The sequence below is a fragment of the Cyclopterus lumpus genome, chromosome 6 (assembly GCF_009769545.1).
Source record: "Cyclopterus lumpus isolate fCycLum1 chromosome 6, fCycLum1.pri, whole genome shotgun sequence".
In the NCBI taxonomy this organism is placed as follows: Eukaryota; Metazoa; Chordata; class Actinopteri; order Perciformes; family Cyclopteridae; genus Cyclopterus; species Cyclopterus lumpus.
The window spans coordinates 4,063,294-4,084,077 of NC_046971.1; the positions used below are offsets into that span (position 1 = coordinate 4,063,294).

General features: G+C 45.2%; 1 protein-coding gene across 7 annotated transcripts in view; it reads left to right on the plus strand.

Annotated features, from left to right (window-relative positions):
* kif21a (kinesin family member 21A) overlaps positions 1-20,784 on the plus strand; it is a 42,193-nt gene that overhangs the window by 12,760 nt on the left and 8,649 nt on the right. For 3 of the 7 annotated variants that reach the window (XM_034534263.1, XM_034534256.1, XM_034534260.1), the window contains exons 2-27: positions 2,039-2,261; positions 3,440-3,622; positions 4,061-4,201; positions 4,445-4,576; positions 4,677-4,847; positions 9,542-9,657; positions 9,964-10,159; positions 10,257-10,446; positions 10,555-10,621; positions 11,027-11,215; positions 12,716-12,791; positions 12,892-13,006; positions 13,457-13,645; positions 14,199-14,398; positions 14,659-14,766; positions 14,881-14,949; positions 15,030-15,163; positions 15,630-15,774; positions 16,126-16,320; positions 16,424-16,525; positions 17,064-17,229; positions 17,811-17,831; positions 18,503-18,560; positions 19,068-19,122; positions 19,236-19,441; positions 20,098-20,217. In XM_034534263.1, the coding sequence (XP_034390154.1) occupies positions 2,039-2,261; positions 3,440-3,622; positions 4,061-4,201; positions 4,445-4,576; positions 4,677-4,847; positions 9,542-9,657; positions 9,964-10,159; positions 10,257-10,446; positions 10,555-10,621; positions 11,027-11,215; positions 12,716-12,791; positions 12,892-13,006; positions 13,457-13,645; positions 14,199-14,398; positions 14,659-14,766; positions 14,881-14,949; positions 15,030-15,163; positions 15,630-15,774; positions 16,126-16,320; positions 16,424-16,525; positions 17,064-17,229; positions 17,811-17,831; positions 18,503-18,560; positions 19,068-19,122; positions 19,236-19,441; positions 20,098-20,217 (3,567 nt within the window). The remainder of the gene's footprint in view (positions 1-2,038; positions 2,262-3,439; positions 3,623-4,060; positions 4,202-4,444; positions 4,577-4,676; positions 4,848-9,541; positions 9,658-9,963; positions 10,160-10,256; positions 10,447-10,554; positions 10,622-11,026; positions 11,216-12,715; positions 12,792-12,891; positions 13,007-13,456; positions 13,646-14,198; positions 14,399-14,658; positions 14,767-14,880; positions 14,950-15,029; positions 15,164-15,629; positions 15,775-16,125; positions 16,321-16,423; positions 16,526-17,063; positions 17,230-17,810; positions 17,832-18,502; positions 18,561-19,067; positions 19,123-19,235; positions 19,442-20,097; positions 20,218-20,784) is intronic. The other 4 variants (XM_034534258.1, XM_034534259.1, XM_034534261.1 and 1 more) reach the window with 4 other exon arrangements.

The window sequence follows — 20,784 nt, forward strand, 5'->3', positions numbered from 1 at the left end:
TACATGCAGAAGGAAAGGGAGTACATTTGGGAAATGCCATCAGATTCCCGTGTGTGAAAGTACTGTGTGCAGAGAAACAGATTACACACCCAATTAGTGCGCCCCCCCCCCCCTCCTTTGTGGGTACTGGAAAGGATTATATTGCTAAAACACTCTTACGATCCACAGAAACATGTAATTGGCTGAATTTGGTGAATTTGTCATGGAAGCTAATTGATTCTCTGACGTCTCGTTTTATTGTGAATTAAAACAATGGAACACGAGATGGATTAAAGAGCAGATTTGTGTCTTTTGTTTACCCTTTTGGATGCGTGACGTCCGTTTTGAGGTCCAAACAGCTGCTCTATATATTGCATTTATGGCAAATTATGCTTTTAAATGATGCTTGAAAGTTCATGTTTTATCTCCTAAAAAGTGTATTTATTTTTCATGTTGCTTCATTGCCAATAACCAGATGAGTATCATCATAAACAAATAGGATAAGAGACGATTGGGACATCCCGACATAAATCTTTTTTTATTTTACCGTAAATATAAATTTACCAGCCTAAAAAATGAACAAATGGACTTAAAACAAAACGTCAAACAACGGAAGAAAATTCACATAAAAGAAATCGAGCAACGGACTCAAAAACGATGCAAACGCGTTGTTTCCATCACTAAAATAAAGGAGAACGAGCCCGAATTCAAACCAGGGGTCAAGCGTCCTGAAAATGAACGGAGCAAGAAATGATCTCGACCCTTTTTTTCTGCCCAAAAAAAAAAAAAAAACAGTAAAAGAAGAAAGATTCGTTTGCATTTCAAGTCGTCATCTTTTCATCCTCCTCCTCCCCGCTCGGTGGCTCATTTTGTGCCGTTATCTGCGGAGGTGTCGTGACCTTCCAGACGGGACGTTTTCCCCCCCGTCGCCCTCCGTCCAGCCGTTAAAATCCCCGCGGCGTCGGCGGGCGTTCCCGGTGTCGCACAGACGGACACAATGGCCGCACTGTACCGCACTGTACTCCCCTCCGCAGCATTGTTCTCCCCCTGAACTCTGAGGGTGCACAATGAGGCCCTTATCCACACCGGGCCGAGCCGGGGGCCCCGCTGTCAGGTGCCTTTTCTTTTTTTTTTAACACTGGATTATTACGATCCACCGTGTGCATTGTGGAGGTGTGTTTATGGTGTTTTGCTGGTGCATTTGGTGGCTATTTGGCCCTTTTTTTCCTTTCTTTTTTAGGTTTTGGTAACACGACATTAGAGTTCTGTGTTTACCGAAGCGTGAGGTGAAAAGTAGAGCAGCTCTGTATCACAGGGCTTCTGGGAGATATCTAATGAGTCAGTATGTCAAACTAATGTTTCCATCCCAGCACACACCCTTTTTTTTTTTTTTGCCTGTAAAGGTATCTTATCGGTCAAATTTCGTTTTTTACTTTTGTTAATTGGGCGATGCCTTTTCTTGTTTTGGCAGATTAACGCAACGTCCTTAATGGTTATATTTAACTTTTTATAACTGCTGTCGGGGTTATTTTCAACCCGTCTGTCTCAAAATCTTTTTCTCTTACACGGCTTTCGATTCTTTTGTCTGTGCTCTTGAATGCATCTTGTGTGTTACACCGTCTTTCATTCACTGAAGAAGGAAATGTTTCCCTTTTTCACGGAGACACATCGTCTCTCTCTCTCTCTCTCTCTTCCTCCTCACATTAAACCAGTTAATCCCTGCCTGCTTTGACTGACAGACTCACCAAAGCGGTACATATTAACCCAGCTGGCAGGTTTTATTGGGTCAGATTAGGATGTTGGCCCTGCAGTCATCTTGTACACAAAACAACACACATCTGGAGCAGATTAATGTGTTTGCAATTACATAAATGAGTTCAGTATGTTCCTGTGATTTAGGACTGCTTTGAAATACCAGTTATAGCATATAGATCTCAACGGGGGGGGGGGGGTTATTTCATGCGTTTCTTATAGGTTGTTCTCAGTTTTGATTCCCACAGCAACCTTCCAGGCTCTCCTCTCTGATTTTATATATATATATATATTCTTTTTTCTGTAGGATTCGTCCTCAGCTGGCCAGGGAGAAGATAGAGGGATGTCACATCTGTACCTACGTGATGCCCGGGGAGCCTCAGGTGATCCTGGGCAAAGACAAGTCCTTCACCTACGACTACATGTTCGACATGGACTCCCAGCAGGAAGCCATCTACTCCAGCTGCACGGAGAAGCTGATCGAGGGCTGCTTCGAGGGCTACAACGCCACCGTCTTTGCGTACGGACAGGCGAGTCTTTGTCCTCCGTGTCACAGCTGCGCTGCTTCGTGACTGCGGGGAAACCGCGTTGTGTTCGAGGGGAGAAAGAGACGACGCGGGTGTTTCGGAGAGCGTCGGCGTTCCGGTGAAAGGAGACGCACCGAAGTTTGAAAGGAATTAGACATTTTGGGGGAAATGCACTTATTTTCTTTCCTGCCCAGAATTGCTTGAAAGAAAATCAGTGCTACCCTCGGTTTTCTTTTTTATATATATATATATATATAGATTTATTAATTTTTTCGTTGTCTTTATACAATAGTACATCTTTTGATTTTTACGTTACCTTTTGCTCATTTGTAGACATTTAATAGATCAAACCAGTAATTAGGAAATTAATATTCAGATTAATGGATACCGATGTTCTTCAGTTCCTCCCCTTTCTCTTCCCCACGTGGAAATAGCATGCAAGTTAAGGCCTCAAAGCATCCCACCGCCAACCTCTCCTCCCCCTCCCCCTCCCCTTCATGCCGCCCCTACTGCTGAGGTTGCCGTGGCGACAGCTTCTGCTGAATGGCACTCATACGATTCAAAGTGAAGTGAAGCGTAACACACGCACGCACGCACCTTTTTTGACAGCCATGCATCTTTTAATGCGTGTCCATGTTAACCCGTATCAGCCCGTATCTCCCCAGTAACTGCTTCTCCACTGCTGGCCTACTTCTGAATCCCACCGTGTGCTCTGGTTCTGGTTCTGGATCAAACCGGTTCTCCTCTGTGACTAATCTAGATTTAGAGCGACCCATTCGGCCGCTTCAGATATATAAACAGACGGCAATGAGAGGAGACCGTAAAACATCCGTCCTCTCAAGAGGACTTTTAAATATAATCACTCGACAAACTTATTTCTACCACCAACTGTAAAAAAAAAAAAGCACATTCACATAATCATTCAAGATAAAGGATAATTTTAGTCTTCAATAATAAACCCCTTTCTCTTTAGTAAAATAGTCCAACCAGTGACGCCATCCTTTCTTCTTCCTCGTCTGAGCACAATAAGCTGCTAAAAAGTCTGATCTGAGACCAGTAAACAGACTGAAGTGTAAAGTTAAGCCCGATGAATCGCCCTTCTTGGGGCAAATAAAACAGTCTGAATGTGAATATCTGACTCTTTTTTTTTTTTTTTCCTCTTCTTTCTCCGGCCCATCCAGACGGGTTCGGGGAAGACCTACACCATGGGGACGGGCTTCGACGTCAACATCGGCGAGGAGGAGCTGGGCATCATCCCGCGCGCCGTCCACCACCTCTACAAGGGCATCGAGCAGCGCCGACAGGCCGCCCAGGAGCAGGGGAGCCCCGCCCCCGAGTTCAAGATCAACGCCCAGTTCCTCGAGGTAAAAAAAACAACAAAACGAGACGCGATCATTCGCTCGCCGCCGGCGTCACGGAGACGTCACGGGTCGGGCTCCAGTGGTTGAGAGCGTGTTCAGATTCCTTAAGAAGACCTGGAGGAGTTGTGGAAGAAATATGGACATGCACAGAAGTCGAGGGCTAGATGGCAGACGTTACTTGTTGGTCTTATTTTTGTGCTTATAAATGCAATAAATAAATATATAGTACGCCAATTAGTCGACAATTTGATCTAAAGAGCCTTCTTTGACTTTACTTTCTTTCTGTAGATACATTAAGCTTAAACAGAAGGGGATCAATAAGCAAGACTTGGACCAATCAACTAAATTCTTAGTTACTTCAGATGTTCTGATTTCGACGATTTTAAAGTGTGTGTGTGTGTGTGTGTGTGTGTGTGTGTGTGTGTTTTTGGTTTCTTGTAGCTTTATAATGAGGAGGTTCTGGACCTGTTCGACTCCACGCGAGACAAGGATCAGAAATCTCACATCAAGATCCACGAGGACACCGCCGGGGGAATCTACACGGTGGGGGTGACCACCCGGACCGTGTCCTCCGAGGCCGAGGTAACTGTGTGTGTGTGTGTGTGTGTGTGCAACAAACATCTTAGTCATTGTAACAGCCCTTTTTTTTATTTCTTAATGACTAAAACAAGGGATTAGTAATCCATCTCGGGCCTTTTACAAATACACTCATTCAATATTCGTTCCTTCACTGGCGTTTACCTTTTCATAAATGTGTTTGTTGCTGTATTGAAGTGAGTTTGCTTGTTTAATATTTAACTCTCTCTCTCTCTCGGCCCCGTTCAGATGATGCAGTGCCTGAAGCTCGGGGCTCTGTCTCGCACCACCGCCAGCACGCAGATGAATGTCCAGAGCTCTCGATCCCACGCCATCTTCACCATCCACCTGTGCCAAGTTCGCGTCTGTGCCTCCGACAATGTGCGTACGGGTCTCGGCATCATTTGACAGGACTGACGGGGCGCGCGCTGTAATTAACTGTTTTTGTGTTGTTGTTGTTGTTGTTGTCGTCGTCGCTCAGCAAGAAAGTGAGAGCGACAACAGGGTCTCCAACGGAAACTCTGAGATGGACGAGTACGAGACGCTGACGGCCAAGTTTCACTTTGTGGATCTGGCCGGATCCGAGAGGCTGAAGAGAACCGGAGCAACGGGCGATCGAGCCAAAGAGGGCATCTCCATCAACTGTGGGCTGGTGAGCTGCTTCCCCACCTTCTGCTTCCCCACCTTCTGCTTCCCCACCTGCTGCTTCCCCACCTTCTGCTTCCCCACCTTCTGCTTCCCCACCTGCTGCTTCCCCACCTGCTGCTTCCCCACCTTCTGTTTCCCCACCTTCTGCTTCCCCACCTGCTGCTTCCCCACCTGCTGCTTCCCCACCTTCTTCTTCCCCACCTTCTGCTTCCCCACCTTCTGCTTCCCCACCTTCTGCTTCCCCACCTTCTGCTTCCCCACCTGCTGCTTCCCCACCTGCTGCTTCCCCACCTTCTTCTTCCCCACCTTCTGCTTCCCCACCTTCTGCTTCCCCACCTTCTTCTTCCCCACCTTCTGCTTCCCCACCTTCTTCTTCCCCACCTTCTTCTTCCCCACCTTCTTCTTCCCCACCTTCTGCTTCCCCACCTTCTTTTTCCCCACCACCTTCTTCCCCACCTTCTTTTTCCCCACCTTCTTTTTCCCCACCTTCTTCTTCCCCACCTTCTTCTTCCCCACCTTCTGTTTCCCCACCTTCTTCTTCTTCCCACCTTCTGCTTCCCCACCTTCTGCTTCCCCACCTTCTGCTTCCCCACCTTCTTCTTCCCCACCTTCTTCTTCCCCACCTTCTTCTTCCCCACCTTCTTCTTCCCCACCTTCTGTTTCCCCACCTTCTTCTTCCCCACCTTCTTTTTCCCACCTTCTGCTTCCCCACCTTCTTCTTCTTCCCACCTTCTGCTTCCCCACCTTCTGCTTCCCCACCTTCTTCTTCCCCACCTTCTTTTTCCCCACCTTCTGCTTCCCCACCTTCTTTTTCCCCACCTTCTTCTTCCCCACCTTCTTCTTCCCCACCTTCTTCTTCCCCACCTTCTTCTTCCCCACCTTCTGTTTCCCCACCTTCTTCTTCCCCACCTTCTTTTTCCCACCTTCTGCTTCCCCACCTTCTTCTTCCCACCTTCTTTTTCCCCACCTTCTGCTTCCCCACCTTCTTCTTCCCACCTTCTTTTTCCCCACCTTCTTCTTCCCCACCTTCTGTTTCCCCACCTTCTTCTTCCCCACCTTCTTCTTCCCCACCTTCTGTTTCCCCACCTTCTTTTTCCCCACCTTCTTCTTCCCACCTTCTTCTTCCCCACCTTCTTTTTCCCCACCTTCTGCTTCCCACCTTCTTCTTCCCCACCTTCTTCTTCCCCACCTTCTTCTTCCCCACCTTCTGTTTCCCCACCTTCTTCTTCCCCACCTTCTTCTTCCCCACCTTCTTCTTCCCACCTTCTTCTTCCCCACCTTCTGTTTCCCCACCTTCTGTTTCCCCACCTTCTTCTTCCCCACCTTCTTCTTCCCCACCTTCTTCTTCCCCACCTTCTGTTTCCCCACCTTCTTCTTCCCCACCTTCTTCTTCCCCACCTTCTTCTTCCCACCTTCTTCTTCCCCACCTTCTGCTTCCTCACCTTCTGTTTCCCCACCTTCTTTTTCCCCACCTTCTGTTTCCCCACCTTCTTCTTCCCCGCCTTCTTCTTCCCCGCCTTCTTCTTCCCCACCTTCTTCTTCCCCACCTTCTTCTTCCCCACCTTCTTTTTCCCACCTTCTTCTTCCCCACCTTCTGTTTCCCCACCTTCTGCTTCCCCACCTTCTTCTTCCCCACCTTCTTCTTCCCCACCTTCTTCTTCCCCACCTTCTTCTTCCCACCTTCTTCTTCCCCACCTTCTTTTTCCCCACCTTCTTCTTCCCCACCTTCTTTTTCCCCACCTTCTGCTTCCCCACCTTCTGCTTCCCCACCTTCTGCTTCCCCACCTTCTGTTTCCCCACCTTCTTCTTCCCCACCTTCTTCTTCCCCACCTTCTTTTTCCCCACCTTCTTCTTCCCCACCTTCTTCTTCCCCACCTTCTGTTTCCCCACCTTCTTCTTCCCCACCTTCTTCTTCCCCACCTTCTTCTTCCCCACCTTCTTCTTCCCCACCTTCTTCTTCCCACCTTCTTTTTCCCCACCTTCTTCTTCCCACCTTCTTTTTCCCCCCTTCTTTTTCCCCACCTTCTGCTTCCCCACCTTCTTCTTCCCACCTTCTTTTTCCCCACCTTCTTCTTCCCCACCTTCTGTTTCCCCACCTTCTTCTTCCCCACCTTCTGCTTCCCCACCTTCTTCTTCCCACCTTCCTTTTCCCCACCTTCTGCTTCCCCACCTTCTGTTTCCCCACCTTCTTCTTCCCCACCTTCTTCTTCCCCACCTTCTTCTTCCCCACCTTCTGCTTCCCCACCTTCTTCTTCCCCACCTTCTTCTTCCCCACCTTCTTCTTCCCACCTTCTTTTTCCCCACCTTCTTCTTCCCCACCTTCTTTTTCCCCACCTTCTGCTTCCCCACCTTCTTCTTCCCACCTTCTGTTTCCCCACCTTCTTTTTCCCCACCTTCTTCTTCCCACCTTCTTCTTCCCCACCTTCTTTTTCCCCACCTTCTGCTTCCCCACCTTCTTCTTCCCACCTTCTTCTTCCCCACCTTCTTCTTCCCCACCTTCTTCTTCCCCACCTTCTGCTTCCCCACCTTCTTCTTCCCACCTTCCTTTTCCCCACCTTCCTTTTCCCCACCTTCTTCTTCCCCACCTTCTTTTTCCCCACCTTCTTCTTCCCCACCTTCTTCTTCCCCACCTTCTTCTTCCCACCTTCTTTTTCCCCACCTTCTTCTTCCCCACCTTCTTCTTCCCACCTTCTGTTTCCCCACCTTCTGTTTCCCCACCTTCTTCTTCCCACCTTCTTCTTCCTACCTTCTTCTTCCCCACCTTCTTTTTCCCCACCTTCTTCTTCCCCACCTTCTTCTTCCCCACCTTCTTTTTCCCCACCTTCTTCTTCCCACCTTCTTCTTCCCCACCTTCTTTTTCCCCACCTTCTTCTTCCCCACCTTCTTCTTCCCACCTTCTTTTTCCCCACCTTCTTTTTCCCCACCTTCTTCTTCCCCACCTTCTGCTTCCCCACCTTCTGCTTCCCCACCTTCTTTTTCCCCACCTTCTTCTTCCCCACCTTCTTCTTCCCACCTTCTTTTTCCCCACCTTCTTTTTCCCCACCTTCTTCGTCCCCACCTTCTTCTTCCCCACCTTCTGCTTCCCCACCTTCTTCTTCCCCACCTTCTTCTTCCCACCTTCTTTTTCCCCACCTTCTTTTTCCCCACCTTCTTCTTCCCCACCTTCTTCTTCCCCACCTTCTTCTTCCCACCTTCTTTTTCCCCACCTTCTGCTTCCCCACCTTCTTCTTCCCCACCTTCTTCTGCCCACCTTCTTTTTCCCCACCTTCTTTTTCCCCACCTTCTTCTGCCCACCTTCTTCTTCCCCACCTTCTTCTTCCCCACCTTCTTCTTCCCCACCTTCTTCTTCCCCACCTTCTTCTTCCCACCTTCTTCTTCCCCACCTTCTGCTTCCCCACCTTCTGCTTCCCACCTTCTTCGTCCCCACCTTCTGCTTCCCCACCTTCTGCTTCCCCACCTTCTGCTTCCCCACCTTCTGCTTCCCCACCTTCTTCTTCCCACCTTCTTTTTCCCCACCTTCTGCTTCCCCACCTTCTGCTTCCCACCTTCTTTTTCCCCACCTTCTTCGTCCCCACCTTCTGCTTCCCCACCTTCTGCTTCCCCACCTTCTGCTTCCCCACCTTCTGCTTCCCCACCTTCTGCTTCCCACCTTCTTTTTCCCCACCTTCTTCGTCCCCACCTTCTGCTTCCCCACCTTCTTCTTCCCCACCTTCTGCTTCCCCACCTTCTGTTTCCCCACCTTCTTCTTCCCCACCTTCTTCTTCCCCACCTTCTGTTTCCCCACCTTCTGCTTCCCCACCTTCTGTTTCCCCACCTTCTTCTTCCCCACCTTCTTCTTCCCCACCTTCTTCTTCCCCACCTTCTTCTTCCCCACCTTCTGTTTCCCCACCTTCTGTTTCCCCACCTTCTTCTTCCCCACCTTCTGCTTCCCCACCTTCTGCTTCCCCACCTTCTGCTTCCCCACCTTCTGCTTCCCCACCTTCTTCTGTAAAGTCACTCAGAGATGCTGGAGTTTGACCGCCATCTAGTGGCTAAATCTCAAATGTCCACCGCTTCATCAACTAAACAAAAGAAAAACAAACAAGCGGACAAACATGTCGTCATTAAAGCTTTTGGCATGATTTATATATATATATATATATATATATATATATATATATATATATATATATATATATATATATATATATATATATATATAACAATCAAATTATATTATTATTATTTAACATGCACAACATGTCAATAAGTGCAATGAAAGAGTAAATTAAACTTCAGCTGCGGCGTTAATGTTCCCTTTCTTGAGGGACGGTATTTAAATGTTTTAGTATTTTATTTGTCATTACCTCCATTTACTTTGCTTTCTGGAGTATTTGCACAATTGATCAATAAAGTTAATTATTTTATAATTTCATTATACCTTATTTTTTAAAATAATTTTGTATTAAAGTTTTTTATAATTTAGTGATAAAAGCAGGAAAGACTATACAAATGGATCACCCGTAACATTCTTTTTTTTTTACATATTTGTAGCATTTGATGGTGTCTCTTTGTCTCTTTTACATCGTACAACTTAACCCCTTCATGCCCAAATGAGTTGAAAAGCAGACTCCTTTTGGTTATTGATGCCAACCAACAGACGTGCAATAATCCTGTTGCGTCCCATTTAAAACATGTTTCTCCTCTCCGCGGCTGCAGCTCGCTCTGGGGAACGTAATCAGCGCTCTGGGCGACCGCAGCAAGCGGTCCTCTCACGTGCCTTACAGAGACTCCAAACTCACCCGACTCCTGCAGGACTCTTTAGGAGGAAACAGGTGGGTGGTCAATTGTTTTTCTTTAGTATAACATGCGTGTCTTTGTGGACCCCGAGGAGTCTCGATGGTCAAAGGTTTAAAAAAAGAGGGTTCTCCGGCTTCCCGGATGAATATTTAGACCTTTTATTAGAGTTTAAAGTCTTTAGCAATGTACTGAAGTCAAAATAATATTGCTGGTACAACTCATACGCTTCCATTAATTAATTAAGTAGTTTTTATTTGCTGGGTTTTCACTTTTCTTTAATCTTTGTTAGCCATATAGTTCTATACATTTATCAAAATGCATTTGTAATTATCCGTCTCCAGCCAAACGGTGATGATCGCCTGCATCAGCCCGTCCGACCGGGACTTCATGGAGACGCTGAACGCGCTGAAGTACGCCAACCGAGCCCGGAACATCAAGAACAAGGTGATGGTGAACCAGGACAAGGCCAGCCAGCAGATCAGCGTTCTGCGGACGGAGATCGCTCGCCTGCAGATCGAGCTGATGGAGTACAAGACGGTAAGAATGGAACCTGAGAGAGAGAGAGAGGGGAACGTGTTCGTGTCCGGGGGGACAAACAAAAAGGAGCTGAACCTCCTGCGTCCGCCTCCTGCAGGGTAAACGGCTGTCGGGCGAGGACGGCGTGGAGAGCTTCAGCGACATGTTCCACGAGAACTCCATGCTGCAGACGGAGAACGGCAACCTGAGGGTGAGGGTGAAGGCCATGCAGGAGACCATCGACGCGCAGAGGGCGCGGCTCACCCAGGTGCTCAGCGACCAGGCCAACCAGGTGCTGGCCAGGGCAGGTGTGTCGTTTTGTCGTTTTTAATCTCTTTAATAATCCTCGCCTCTCTGGCTCGATTGTGCTCGTGTAAATAAGCTCAGAAAAGCCGTTTAACTCGATTCTCTTCCAGGTGAAGATGCGTCTGAAGAAATTGGAAACATGATTCAAAGTTACATCAAAGAGATTGAAGAACTCAGGTAAACGAGTCAAACTGTAGGTGTTGTTGATGCTAGCTCTTACACTTATAATAGTAATACTTTATAATGGACCATACTGGATTTGTACACAAAACATATTTGTACCTTTTTTGTATTACTTAATACAAGACCTGCTGATGGATGTCAATCAAACTGTGACTGTTGAATATTACTGCAAACAAAATGTGTTTCTAACAGATTTTAAATATTTAATAACATTTTCTTAGTTTACTTTATTGGCTGTGATCAGCTCTTTTCTATTTGTGTTTTGCGTTGCATTCCTAGTGTATGTGAATTAGCCCATTGTCGATCAAAAAAATATACTAATAAATGGGGATCGGGTGCAGTTCTGGGGTTCTTCCTGTAAGACATAACATTTTTTGTATTTATATCTTTTTCCATCAGAGCCAAACTCCTGGAGAGCGAAGCTGTAAACGAGAATCTGAGGAAGAATCTGTCTCGTGCCTCCAACCGTCAGTCGCTGTACGGAGCGCCGTCGCTGCTGGCGCCCGAGAAGGAGACTTCTGACATCATCGAGCTCGCCAAGAAGGACCTGGAGAAGCTGAAGAAACGAGAGAAGAAGAAAAAGAAAAGGTAATAATACTGGAGACCCAAATAGTTCTATGATCGGCTGTTTTTCTTAAATTTATTTATTTATATACATTTTATTTTATTTATTTTATTTATTTTATTTATTTTATTTATTTTATTTTATTTATTTTATTTATTTTATTTATTTATTTTAATTTATTTTAATTTATTTATATTATATATATATATATATATATATATATATATATATATATATATATATATATATATATCAGTAAAAGTCAGTGTGACCTTCATTGTTATTATTAGTGCTGGTATTATTATTAATAATAATAATGTGAATACTATATTAATTAATATTAATAATAATATATTTTAATATAATAAATATGACAATTCAATCTTTTGTACATTAGAACTTGCCTATTTAAAGACTTGAACACTGAGACGCCACGCAGCTAACAGATATATATATATAAGTGACATGATTCAATTAATTAATAACTTACACGTTTCATATTTGTAATGTAGATTAATGCCGCTGTCGCTATTCTAGCGCTGATTTCACTGGTGAGAAATCCACGAGCGCTCAGTGTGAAAAAAGGTTTGCAGAGCTTCCTCTGATCGTTTTTTACCTCCATTCTTTCTCCCTTCGTTCATCTCTTGCTTCCCTCTCCTGTTTGAACCCCCCCCCCCCCCCCCCCCTCCTGAAGACTCCATCATCTGTTGGAGGAGAGAGAGAGGGAGGAAAGGGAGGAGGTGGTGGAAGAGGTTGATGACGCCAGGTTTGTCAGAGCTTCCACCCTCCCCCATCCTCTGCTTCCCCCGAGTCAGCATTTTTTTTTAAAAACTTTTTTTATTATTATTTTGCGCAAATATTTCACCCCAAAACTGGTGTGAGACTCACTGCCATCAACGCACTTCACTTCCATAATTATCCTTTTTAAAAAAAAATTTTTTTAACACAAAATAATGAGCCCGTCACGCTGCATCCCTGCTTTCCTTTTCTATCTTTTCTAACTAGAAAGTGTCTGTTTTTCAATATGTTTCAACACTTTTTGAACACCTCACTTCATCAGAACATGGTTGATATACATATCTTTTATTTTATTATTTTTTGCTCACCTTATCCAGATGTTTTTTTTTGCTTTTGGATTAAAAAATTCAAATTCATCCAAACCAGATCTTGACTCAAAATATTTTTTTGAACTCCTTGCCTGCTTTATTTGCTCTTTTTTTTCTGGTTTTGTTCAGACTGATGAGATGCTTCCCTACTTTTAGTAAAAAAAAAAAAAAACAACACTGTCTTTTCCACAGACGAGCTCATTAAAACAGAAGCATCCATTGTAGTCACAGTAAGTGAAGGTCAACGGCTTTATTTCGCCACTCCAGGGGTGAAGTCCATAAAAGTGTGTCTGTCAAAAAGACAGTGACGTAAATTACAAAAACGAACCGATGTGTTTATTAACTGCAGATGCTCTTGTTTACATGGAGGTGGGACGATTTTGTCTCTTGACTCTCGACCTCGTCTGAATCTTTCAGCGCCAACAAGGAGGAGGTTCCCGACAACGAGCAGGAGAAGGAAGCCGCGGAGCGAGTCCACGAGGAAGCGGAAATCGTACGGCTCGTTTTCACCTTTACAAATAAACATGAATAAATATATAGACATTGAAATTGTGCCGTCGGATTTTTAATGCGAGAGCCCTGTCGTCTTGCAGGAGGTCCATGAAGGCAGCGACCACGAGGAAGGAGAAGAGGAAGAGGAGGAGGACGAAGAGGAGATGGACGTGGAGGAGAGCTCCGACGATTCGGACTCTGAGACGGATGAAAAAGGTATAAAGGGAGGAGGGGGGAGTGTGTCTGGTCTCTCTGTTTCACCTTGTGAGGCCTCTGATTCGCCACAAGGGGGAGCTGTCCCTCTCTCTCCAACCAGCGCCTCACTCAGTGTGTTGGGTCAGTGCCTGAATTTCACCCGAGATGCAAGAACACTGCTGTGTTGAAAAAAAATTCAATAATAATAATACTTCAAATGTATATAGCGCTAAAGAGCTTTTTTCCATTTTATGCAACATTGCACTTTTTACTGTGAGCTTTAGTTACTTTTCAGATGACGGAGGTGAAAACCTCGTATCTCCAGATGTGTTATTACATGTTTGTGAGAATTTAAATTTGAAGTGAGTTCAAATGTTTTCAAAGAGGATACTGTCGATTCCTGACCGTAACGTCGCGTAGGAATGTGAACACTTGATCCGATCTCGTGTCTCCCCCCCTCCCCCCGGACAGAGAACTTCCAGGCCGACCTGGCCAACATCACCTGCGAGATCGCCATCAAGCAGAAGCTGATCGACGAGCTGGAGAACAGCCAGCGGCGCCTGCACACGCTGAAGCAGCAGTACGAACAGAAGCTGATGATGCTGCAGTGCAAGATCAGGGACACGCAGCTGGAGAGGGACCGCGTCCTGCAGAACATGAGTAAGACGCCGCGCGTCGCCCGACGGGAAGAAGGGTGCACTTAATGCTCTGTACATCATTTATCACTCAAAACACCCACCACCGTGGCTGCTTCTTTGACGAGTTTATTTCAGACTTAAAACAAAGAAAAATGTAATTTCTCGTTTGTCCTACTTCCATTCGGGAAGAATTTATATCTCAGCCTCAGTGTTTGATGTCAGTTTTTATCTTTAGTGATGAAAGAAGGCTGATGTACTTCACAGAAGCCCTTTAAAGTGAAAGCAGCCAGACGATGACAGTTGCATTTATATTTATCAGCACTAATGGATCAAAGCATTGTTGCGTGCAGATTTTTTTTTTTTTAAAAAGCACCGAGGAGTTTTCAGCTCGTCTTAAGAAAGGAAAAAAAAGCACACAAAAGAGACTCTTTGACTACTGAAGATCAAGGTTTCTGACTGTTTGAACCATTACCGATAATAAGTTTATTAATGCAGCGCAATGAAAAAAAATGTCATATTTTTATTTTATTTTATATAGGACGATCAGTTTTCACACGATTGTTCGTGTTTTTCAGACACGGTCGAAACCGGCACGGACGACAAGTCGCGCAAGATCAAGGCCGAGTACGAGAAGAAGCTGAGCGTCATGAACAAGGAGCTCCAGAAGCTCCAGTCGGCGCAGAAGGAGCACGCCCGCCTGCTGAAGAACCAATCGCAGTACGAGAAGCAGCTTAGGAAGCTGCAGATGGACGTGGCGGAGATGAAGAAGACGAAGGTGTGACCGGGTTACAGTTGTGGTGATACTCTACCGCGGTGCTTTTTGGTTGGAATATCGACTCTCGACTCTGAGAATCTTTATTTTAAGGTTTTTAACTTGGAAAAACAAAGAAAAAAGTGACTTAAAATGAATGAAAACGTACAGTATCCATCAAAAAAAAAGATTGTCCACCTCCACAATATTGACTCACTGTGTGTGTGTGTCTGTGTGTCTGTGTGTGTATAGTATCACATATATTTAATACGTGACTGTTCCAGGTCCGCCTCATGAAGCAGATGAAGGAGCAGCAGGAGAAGAACAGGATGAACGAGTCTCGCAGAAACCGAGAAATCGCGTCGTTGAAGAAAGACCAGCGGAAGCAAGAGGTCAGCGACGGGAGGGAGTCCATCCTTTAAAAAAAAAATATATATATATATATATATACGTGAGAGTTTCAGTTTCCATCATCTAACTGGTGGACGCTCTCGTTTTTGTTACAGCACCAACTGAAGTTACTGGAGGCTCAGAAACGGCAGCAGGAGCTTATTCTGAGGAGGAAGACCGAGGAGGTGAGCAGCATCAGGGTTTTAACATATCGTATATATATTTGTGTGTGTGTTCTCACGTTTCTGTTTGCCACGTGCGTCAGGTGACGGCTCTGAGGAGGCAGGCCCGGCCCAGCTCCGGTAAGGTTGTCAGGAAAGAGCCGGCGCAGGACTCCAGCTACAGACCTCCATCTGGACGCTTGTACTCCTCCGGCAACGCCGCTCCCAACGGCACCCGGTGAGTGTGAGTGTGTGTGTGTGTGTGTGTGTGCGCACGTTTTCCAGAGTGGCAAGGCCACTAAATATAGATGCTTTTTTTTTTTTTCTGAAACCAAAATAGGCCTCGCAGCAATAAATAACTTTACATTGAAGTGAGGCACTTAACCATCACAAGTCATCCTGGAAGGTCGAATCCTCGTTGCACTTATGTTGGATTTGCGTACATAAATCTGCACCTTACATCATCAATGTGTTGAATGCATTATTGACTGATGCCGTGTGTGTGTGTGTGTGTGTGTGTGTGTGTGTGTGTGTGTGTGTGTGTGTGTGTGTGTGTGTGTGTGTGTGTGTGTGTGTGTGTGTGTGTGTGTGTGTGTGTGTGTGTGTGTGTGTGTGTGTGTGTGTGTGTGTGTGTGTGTGTGTGTGTGTGTGTGTGTGTGTGTGTGTGTGTGTGTGTGTGTGTGTGTGTGTGTGTGTGTGTGCAGGTCCTCCTACAGGCGCACAGTTGGTATTTACTCCACCAGAATCGCACGCAATAAATGGCAGTCTCTGGAGCGCCGGATCACGGACGTCATCATGCAGAGGATGACCATCTCCAACATGGAGGCCGACATGAACCGCCTCCTCAAGGTAACGCTGCGGCGGCGCGAGAGGTCTCGATTCATCAATAACGGAACAGGAGAGTTATCGGCTTCAAACCCGAGGGGCGAGACGAATAACTTCGGGCTTTTGAAGTACATTTTATATCGTGGTCAAACCGTGGAATTACAATTTATGGGGCCTTAAAAAAAAAAAGATTTTCAATTGTAACCCAGTGGATGATTGTTTTTAACGATCTGGGAAATTCAGAGGCGGCTTTAAGTGCTGCCACAAAGAAAATAAAAAAACTACTTTCTGCACGTCTGCAACATTTTTAAATGGCTCCAGAGATTGAAATGTGTACAAAATGTGTGTTTTTTTTTTTTTTTTTTGCGTTCCCAGCAACGAGAGGAGCTGACCAAGCGTAAAGAGAAGGTCATCAGGAAGAGGGACCGTCTGTTCAGGGAGGGGCCCGAGGCTGAGAAGGCAGCGATTCCCCACAACGAGGAAGTGGACGCTCTGACGGCCAACATCGACTACATCAACGACGGCATCGCAGACTGTCAGGCCAACATCATGCAGATGGAGGAGACCAAGGTGGGAGGGGCTTCGACCGGAGAGCGGGCCTTCCTCACTCTGATTGGCTCAAGTGGAGTTTCTTAAAGACTTCTTTGACATTTTTATTTTTTTTCATTTCCAGGAGGAAGGCGACACGGTGGACATTTCCGCCGTGGTTAGTTCCTGCACGCTGACGGAAGCTCGCTTCCTGTTGGATCACTTCATGTTGATGGCCATCAACAAGGTACCTCATCACTTATCAGGATTAATCACCACTAACTGTAAAGATCAGGCGATTTTTGACCTGCTCGGGGACTCATTTTCCCTAAATTTACATCGTAATGATGTCATTTATTATACATAGTCCCGGATAGATTTAAATATTTTACTATATATTTGCCAATAAAGTACATTTTAGATAATTTTTTTGTGATATGTAGTAATTGTTTTACCATATAATCTCTATAAACAGACGGGACAAGATTTTGGTATTTGAAGCATTCTGCTTTACGTTTGTAGTCTTGAGTCGTATCGACCAATCACGATCGAGCAGGAACCCACCAGTGGTCTTCTTGACAATGATTTATCTTTTGATTGGTTATAAATTATCTTGTAAACTCGTTACTTGTGTCACATCTCCAGTCTGGCAGTTCAAATTGGAGTCTTGACCCAGATATCCGCTGGCTACACTGGCCATATATATATATATATATATATATATAATATAAAATACGATATGTACAGTAAACATTTGTACAACGTCTCCGTTCTGACCTCTCCAGGGTCTCCAGGCGGCCCAGAAGGAGTCTCAGGTGAAGGTGATGGAGGGCCGGCTGAAGCAGACGGAGATCACCAGCGCCACGCAGAACCAGCTGCTCTTCCACATGCTGAAGGAGAAGGCCGAGTTCAACCCGGAGCTGGACGCCCTGCTGGGGAACGCGCTGCAAGGTGACGCCGGCGTTTTGTTTGAATGCTCGGGTTTGACGTGAAGATGAAGACCCCAAAAACAGACCAGAACCCCCCCCCCCCCCCTCCTCCCGGGTTTAACCCGGCCCACCTCCTGGAAGTGGCCTTAATATTATGTTTTAAAGAATGATAATGAATCGGTTACGAACCATTTGGCCTTTCAGGAAGTCGACCGGGTTGCTGGTCAGTTGCATGATGGGGGTTTATTGAGATGCTCTTTGCCTGAATGCAGTCTGCTGAACTAGAAGCTGGTCTAATTATTCTACAACTGGCACATGAATCCACTGTCAGTCAGGACATAGATCATATTGCTATGAGACAAATTCATAAAAGTGTAAAAAGAATGGATTTTTACAGATTTTGTTGGAATTGTAATGTATTTTAATTTTTTTTTCCCAGCCTCTGTTCAGCCGGATGCTCCGTTTACAGTAGCTGCACTTTAATTTTCTTTTTGTTTGTTATACTTTTAATATTTCGGGGGAATTGTTTTTGATTTGTGCATTGCCTTTTTTTTTCTGTTCCCCCACGTTTTTTTTGTTTTTTGTTGTTTTATGTTTTTGCAGAGCTAGGTAACTTCCCGGCTGGTAAGTGGAAACCATATTAGACTCCTTATCTTATAACGCATGGTTCCTACCCCCCCCTTTTTTTTTTTGCACTCTTGAAAAAGACTAACGAAACATAACAGGTGCATGAGGTGCAATGCAACCAAGGCTTCCCTCCATCTGTCCGCCGACCTCTTCCCTTCCCCCTCGTCTGGACACACTCTTCCTCCTCCTAGCGCTCCATGCTTTAGCACCCTGCTAACCCGAGACCCTCCACAGGAACCTTCACACGCAGTCCCTCTAGGTCAGCTGACCCCACCGGGAGCAACGGACTAACGATTCCTCTCACTCCTCCACCTGGCCGCTCTCTGACCTCTGACCCCTTCCCCTCATTTCCATCCACCCTTCCCCTCGATCGAGCTCCGCGAGGACCACGTGTCAGTTTATTGATAAAACAGCATGGCGCCGCGCTGACATCGCCCTCATCTGCTTCCCCTGTTCATCTTTTTCTTACACCCATTTGTAGCAGCCTTTCCTCTTTTTTTTTTTTAGGTCAAAGAAATTGCCTCGCACTTTTTGTGAAAGTTGGCAAAATGATAAATTATTAAAGACGTAGGAGAAGTGGGGTTTTTTTAAGCTGAAAACCGTTTTAGGAAGTCTCATCAGCCCAGAGGGGGTTTTCTCTAATTTTATTCACGGATCTCATTTGACAGAAAATGGAGATGATAGCAGCAGTGATGAGTCTGCTCAGAGCCCTTCTGCAGAGGGAAAGTAAGTTTATGTTTTAACATTATCATAAGATACATAATGTTATGATATGTGTGTTCCTGTAAATGTAAATGTAACTCTTATGTTAATGTTATATTGTTTTAACTCATTTGACGTTCAATGGTACACTATTTTAGAATAAATGGCCCTTAGCCTTTATAAAACTTAAATACGGTAATCCCCTTAATGTGTATCATACACAGTATAATATTTACATTAAATAATTACCTACATGTTTACCTTTATAGTATAACTTGACTATTACCTTAAATAATTATCTTAATGTGTATCATACACAGTATAATATTTACATTAAATAATTACCTACATGTTTACCTTTTATAGTATAACTTGACTATTACCTTAAATAATTATCTTAATGTTTCATCATATTTACACACACACAATCATTATTTGTGTTTGTGTTTTTAAATGAGATGTTTTTTTTATGCTACATTATATGATGTTTTGTGTGCTTATTGACACATAAAACTCTTTTAATCCCGTCAGCACCTTGACGTCAGATCTCATGAAACTCTGCGGGGAGACCAAAACAAGAAATAAGGTATTTCAATGCGTTCGCGCCTCGTTCTCCACATGCACGATGTATTATTTATTTTTTTCCTAATTATGGACACCCTGCCTTTTTAAAAAAAATATGTTATATCCCACCTTCAGGCCCGTAGGAGGACCACCACTCAGATGGAGTTGCTGTACGCCAACAGCGACTCCGCCCCCGACGCGTCCTCCGCGGCGGACTTCTCCGGTCCGATGCTGCCGTTGGCCGAGATGCCGGACGGGGGAGGAGACGTGGACCAGTCAGGCTCATCAGTCAGGGACTACGCAGCTCTCTCCCCCGGCTTTTCCTCTAAAATGGGCAGCATGTAAGTCCAGGCCCGGCACTCTGTCGCTAACACAATAATCACTACTTCCTTCCTTCCTGCATGTTTTGATGTTGCTGCTACATCCTCTGCTTTTTAGTGATTTTTTTTTTTTTTAGTTTGACATCATTTATGAGCATCCTTGCATCAAATGGCCATACGTCCCCCAAACTGTCCTTGTTTTTGAGGTAGAAGCATGTCGAGAGGAGCCAATAACAACATTTGAATGGCTTATTTATTTGCTTATTATTTGTCCGCTGCGAAAAACAACCTTTTTCTAATTCCTCATTAAGCAAAAATACTAACATTGCTTTAACAAGCTTGTGAAAAGCCATTTTTTCGACTTAAATAAAATACATTTTAAAAAAAGAGCATTGGCTGAGAGCAAATAAAGTAATGTAAATATATTTTAGCGTAGCACAAAATGAACACGGTTAAAATGAGCTTGGCGAAAGAACCCCCCTCTTCCCCCCCCCCCCCCTGTTTTGGGACTTTAAACATCAGGTAACATGTGTTTTCTGTGTGCTGCATACTCATCTCTTCATTGTTGCCATCGTTTTATATGTTTTCACATCCTTGTTTTCGTTGTTGTTTTTTTTTTTTGTGTCGTCCGTGGATCAAAACCTTTTTTTTTTTTTAATGAAAACTGAACCGATCAGTTCTGGCTCCAGAACTTCGTCGGTGCTGGACAAGCGAGCCGCGGAGCCTTCCCCGCTCTCTCGCAGGAAGACCTACGACAGGGCAGCGGCCGACAGGGCAAAGGTCAAGGAAACCAAACAGTAAGAGCCGGTGGCCGGCGTTGTGGCTGCAAGGCCCCCCCCCCCCCCTCGGGGAAACGCTAAATAACTTCACTTCAAACTTCTCTCTACTAATTCTCCTCCTCGTGTTTTTGAAGAAGCATGTGGTGACCTTCGACCTGCCGAGTTCTTCGCTGAATTTAAAAGTCCAATCGTTCCTCTTGCAGCTCGGACGTCTCTCTCGACTCAAATTCAGTGTTCCAACTTGCTTCTGCTGCCGATCCACTTGTGATACGCATCTTAGTTTACTGGCTGTCTTTCCTCCTCCTCTGTGTGATCGGGAGGTTATTGTGAGTGTAAAATCAACTGTTCCCAGCAGACAGCGAGACGTTGTTCAAACATTTAATTCCTTAATTTAAACGTACCTGAACGTCAAAGTCATTGATGGGACAGTACGGTCGACACGCACCGTGGTCTCCTGGGTGAAAGTCCAATCAATGAACAACGACGCATGCATTGACGCTTCCTTCATAACAATAATGTGATCCACACTTTCCTGGCTTGTAAGAGCAGGTTTCACTGGACAATTATGGGAACGACATCATTTGG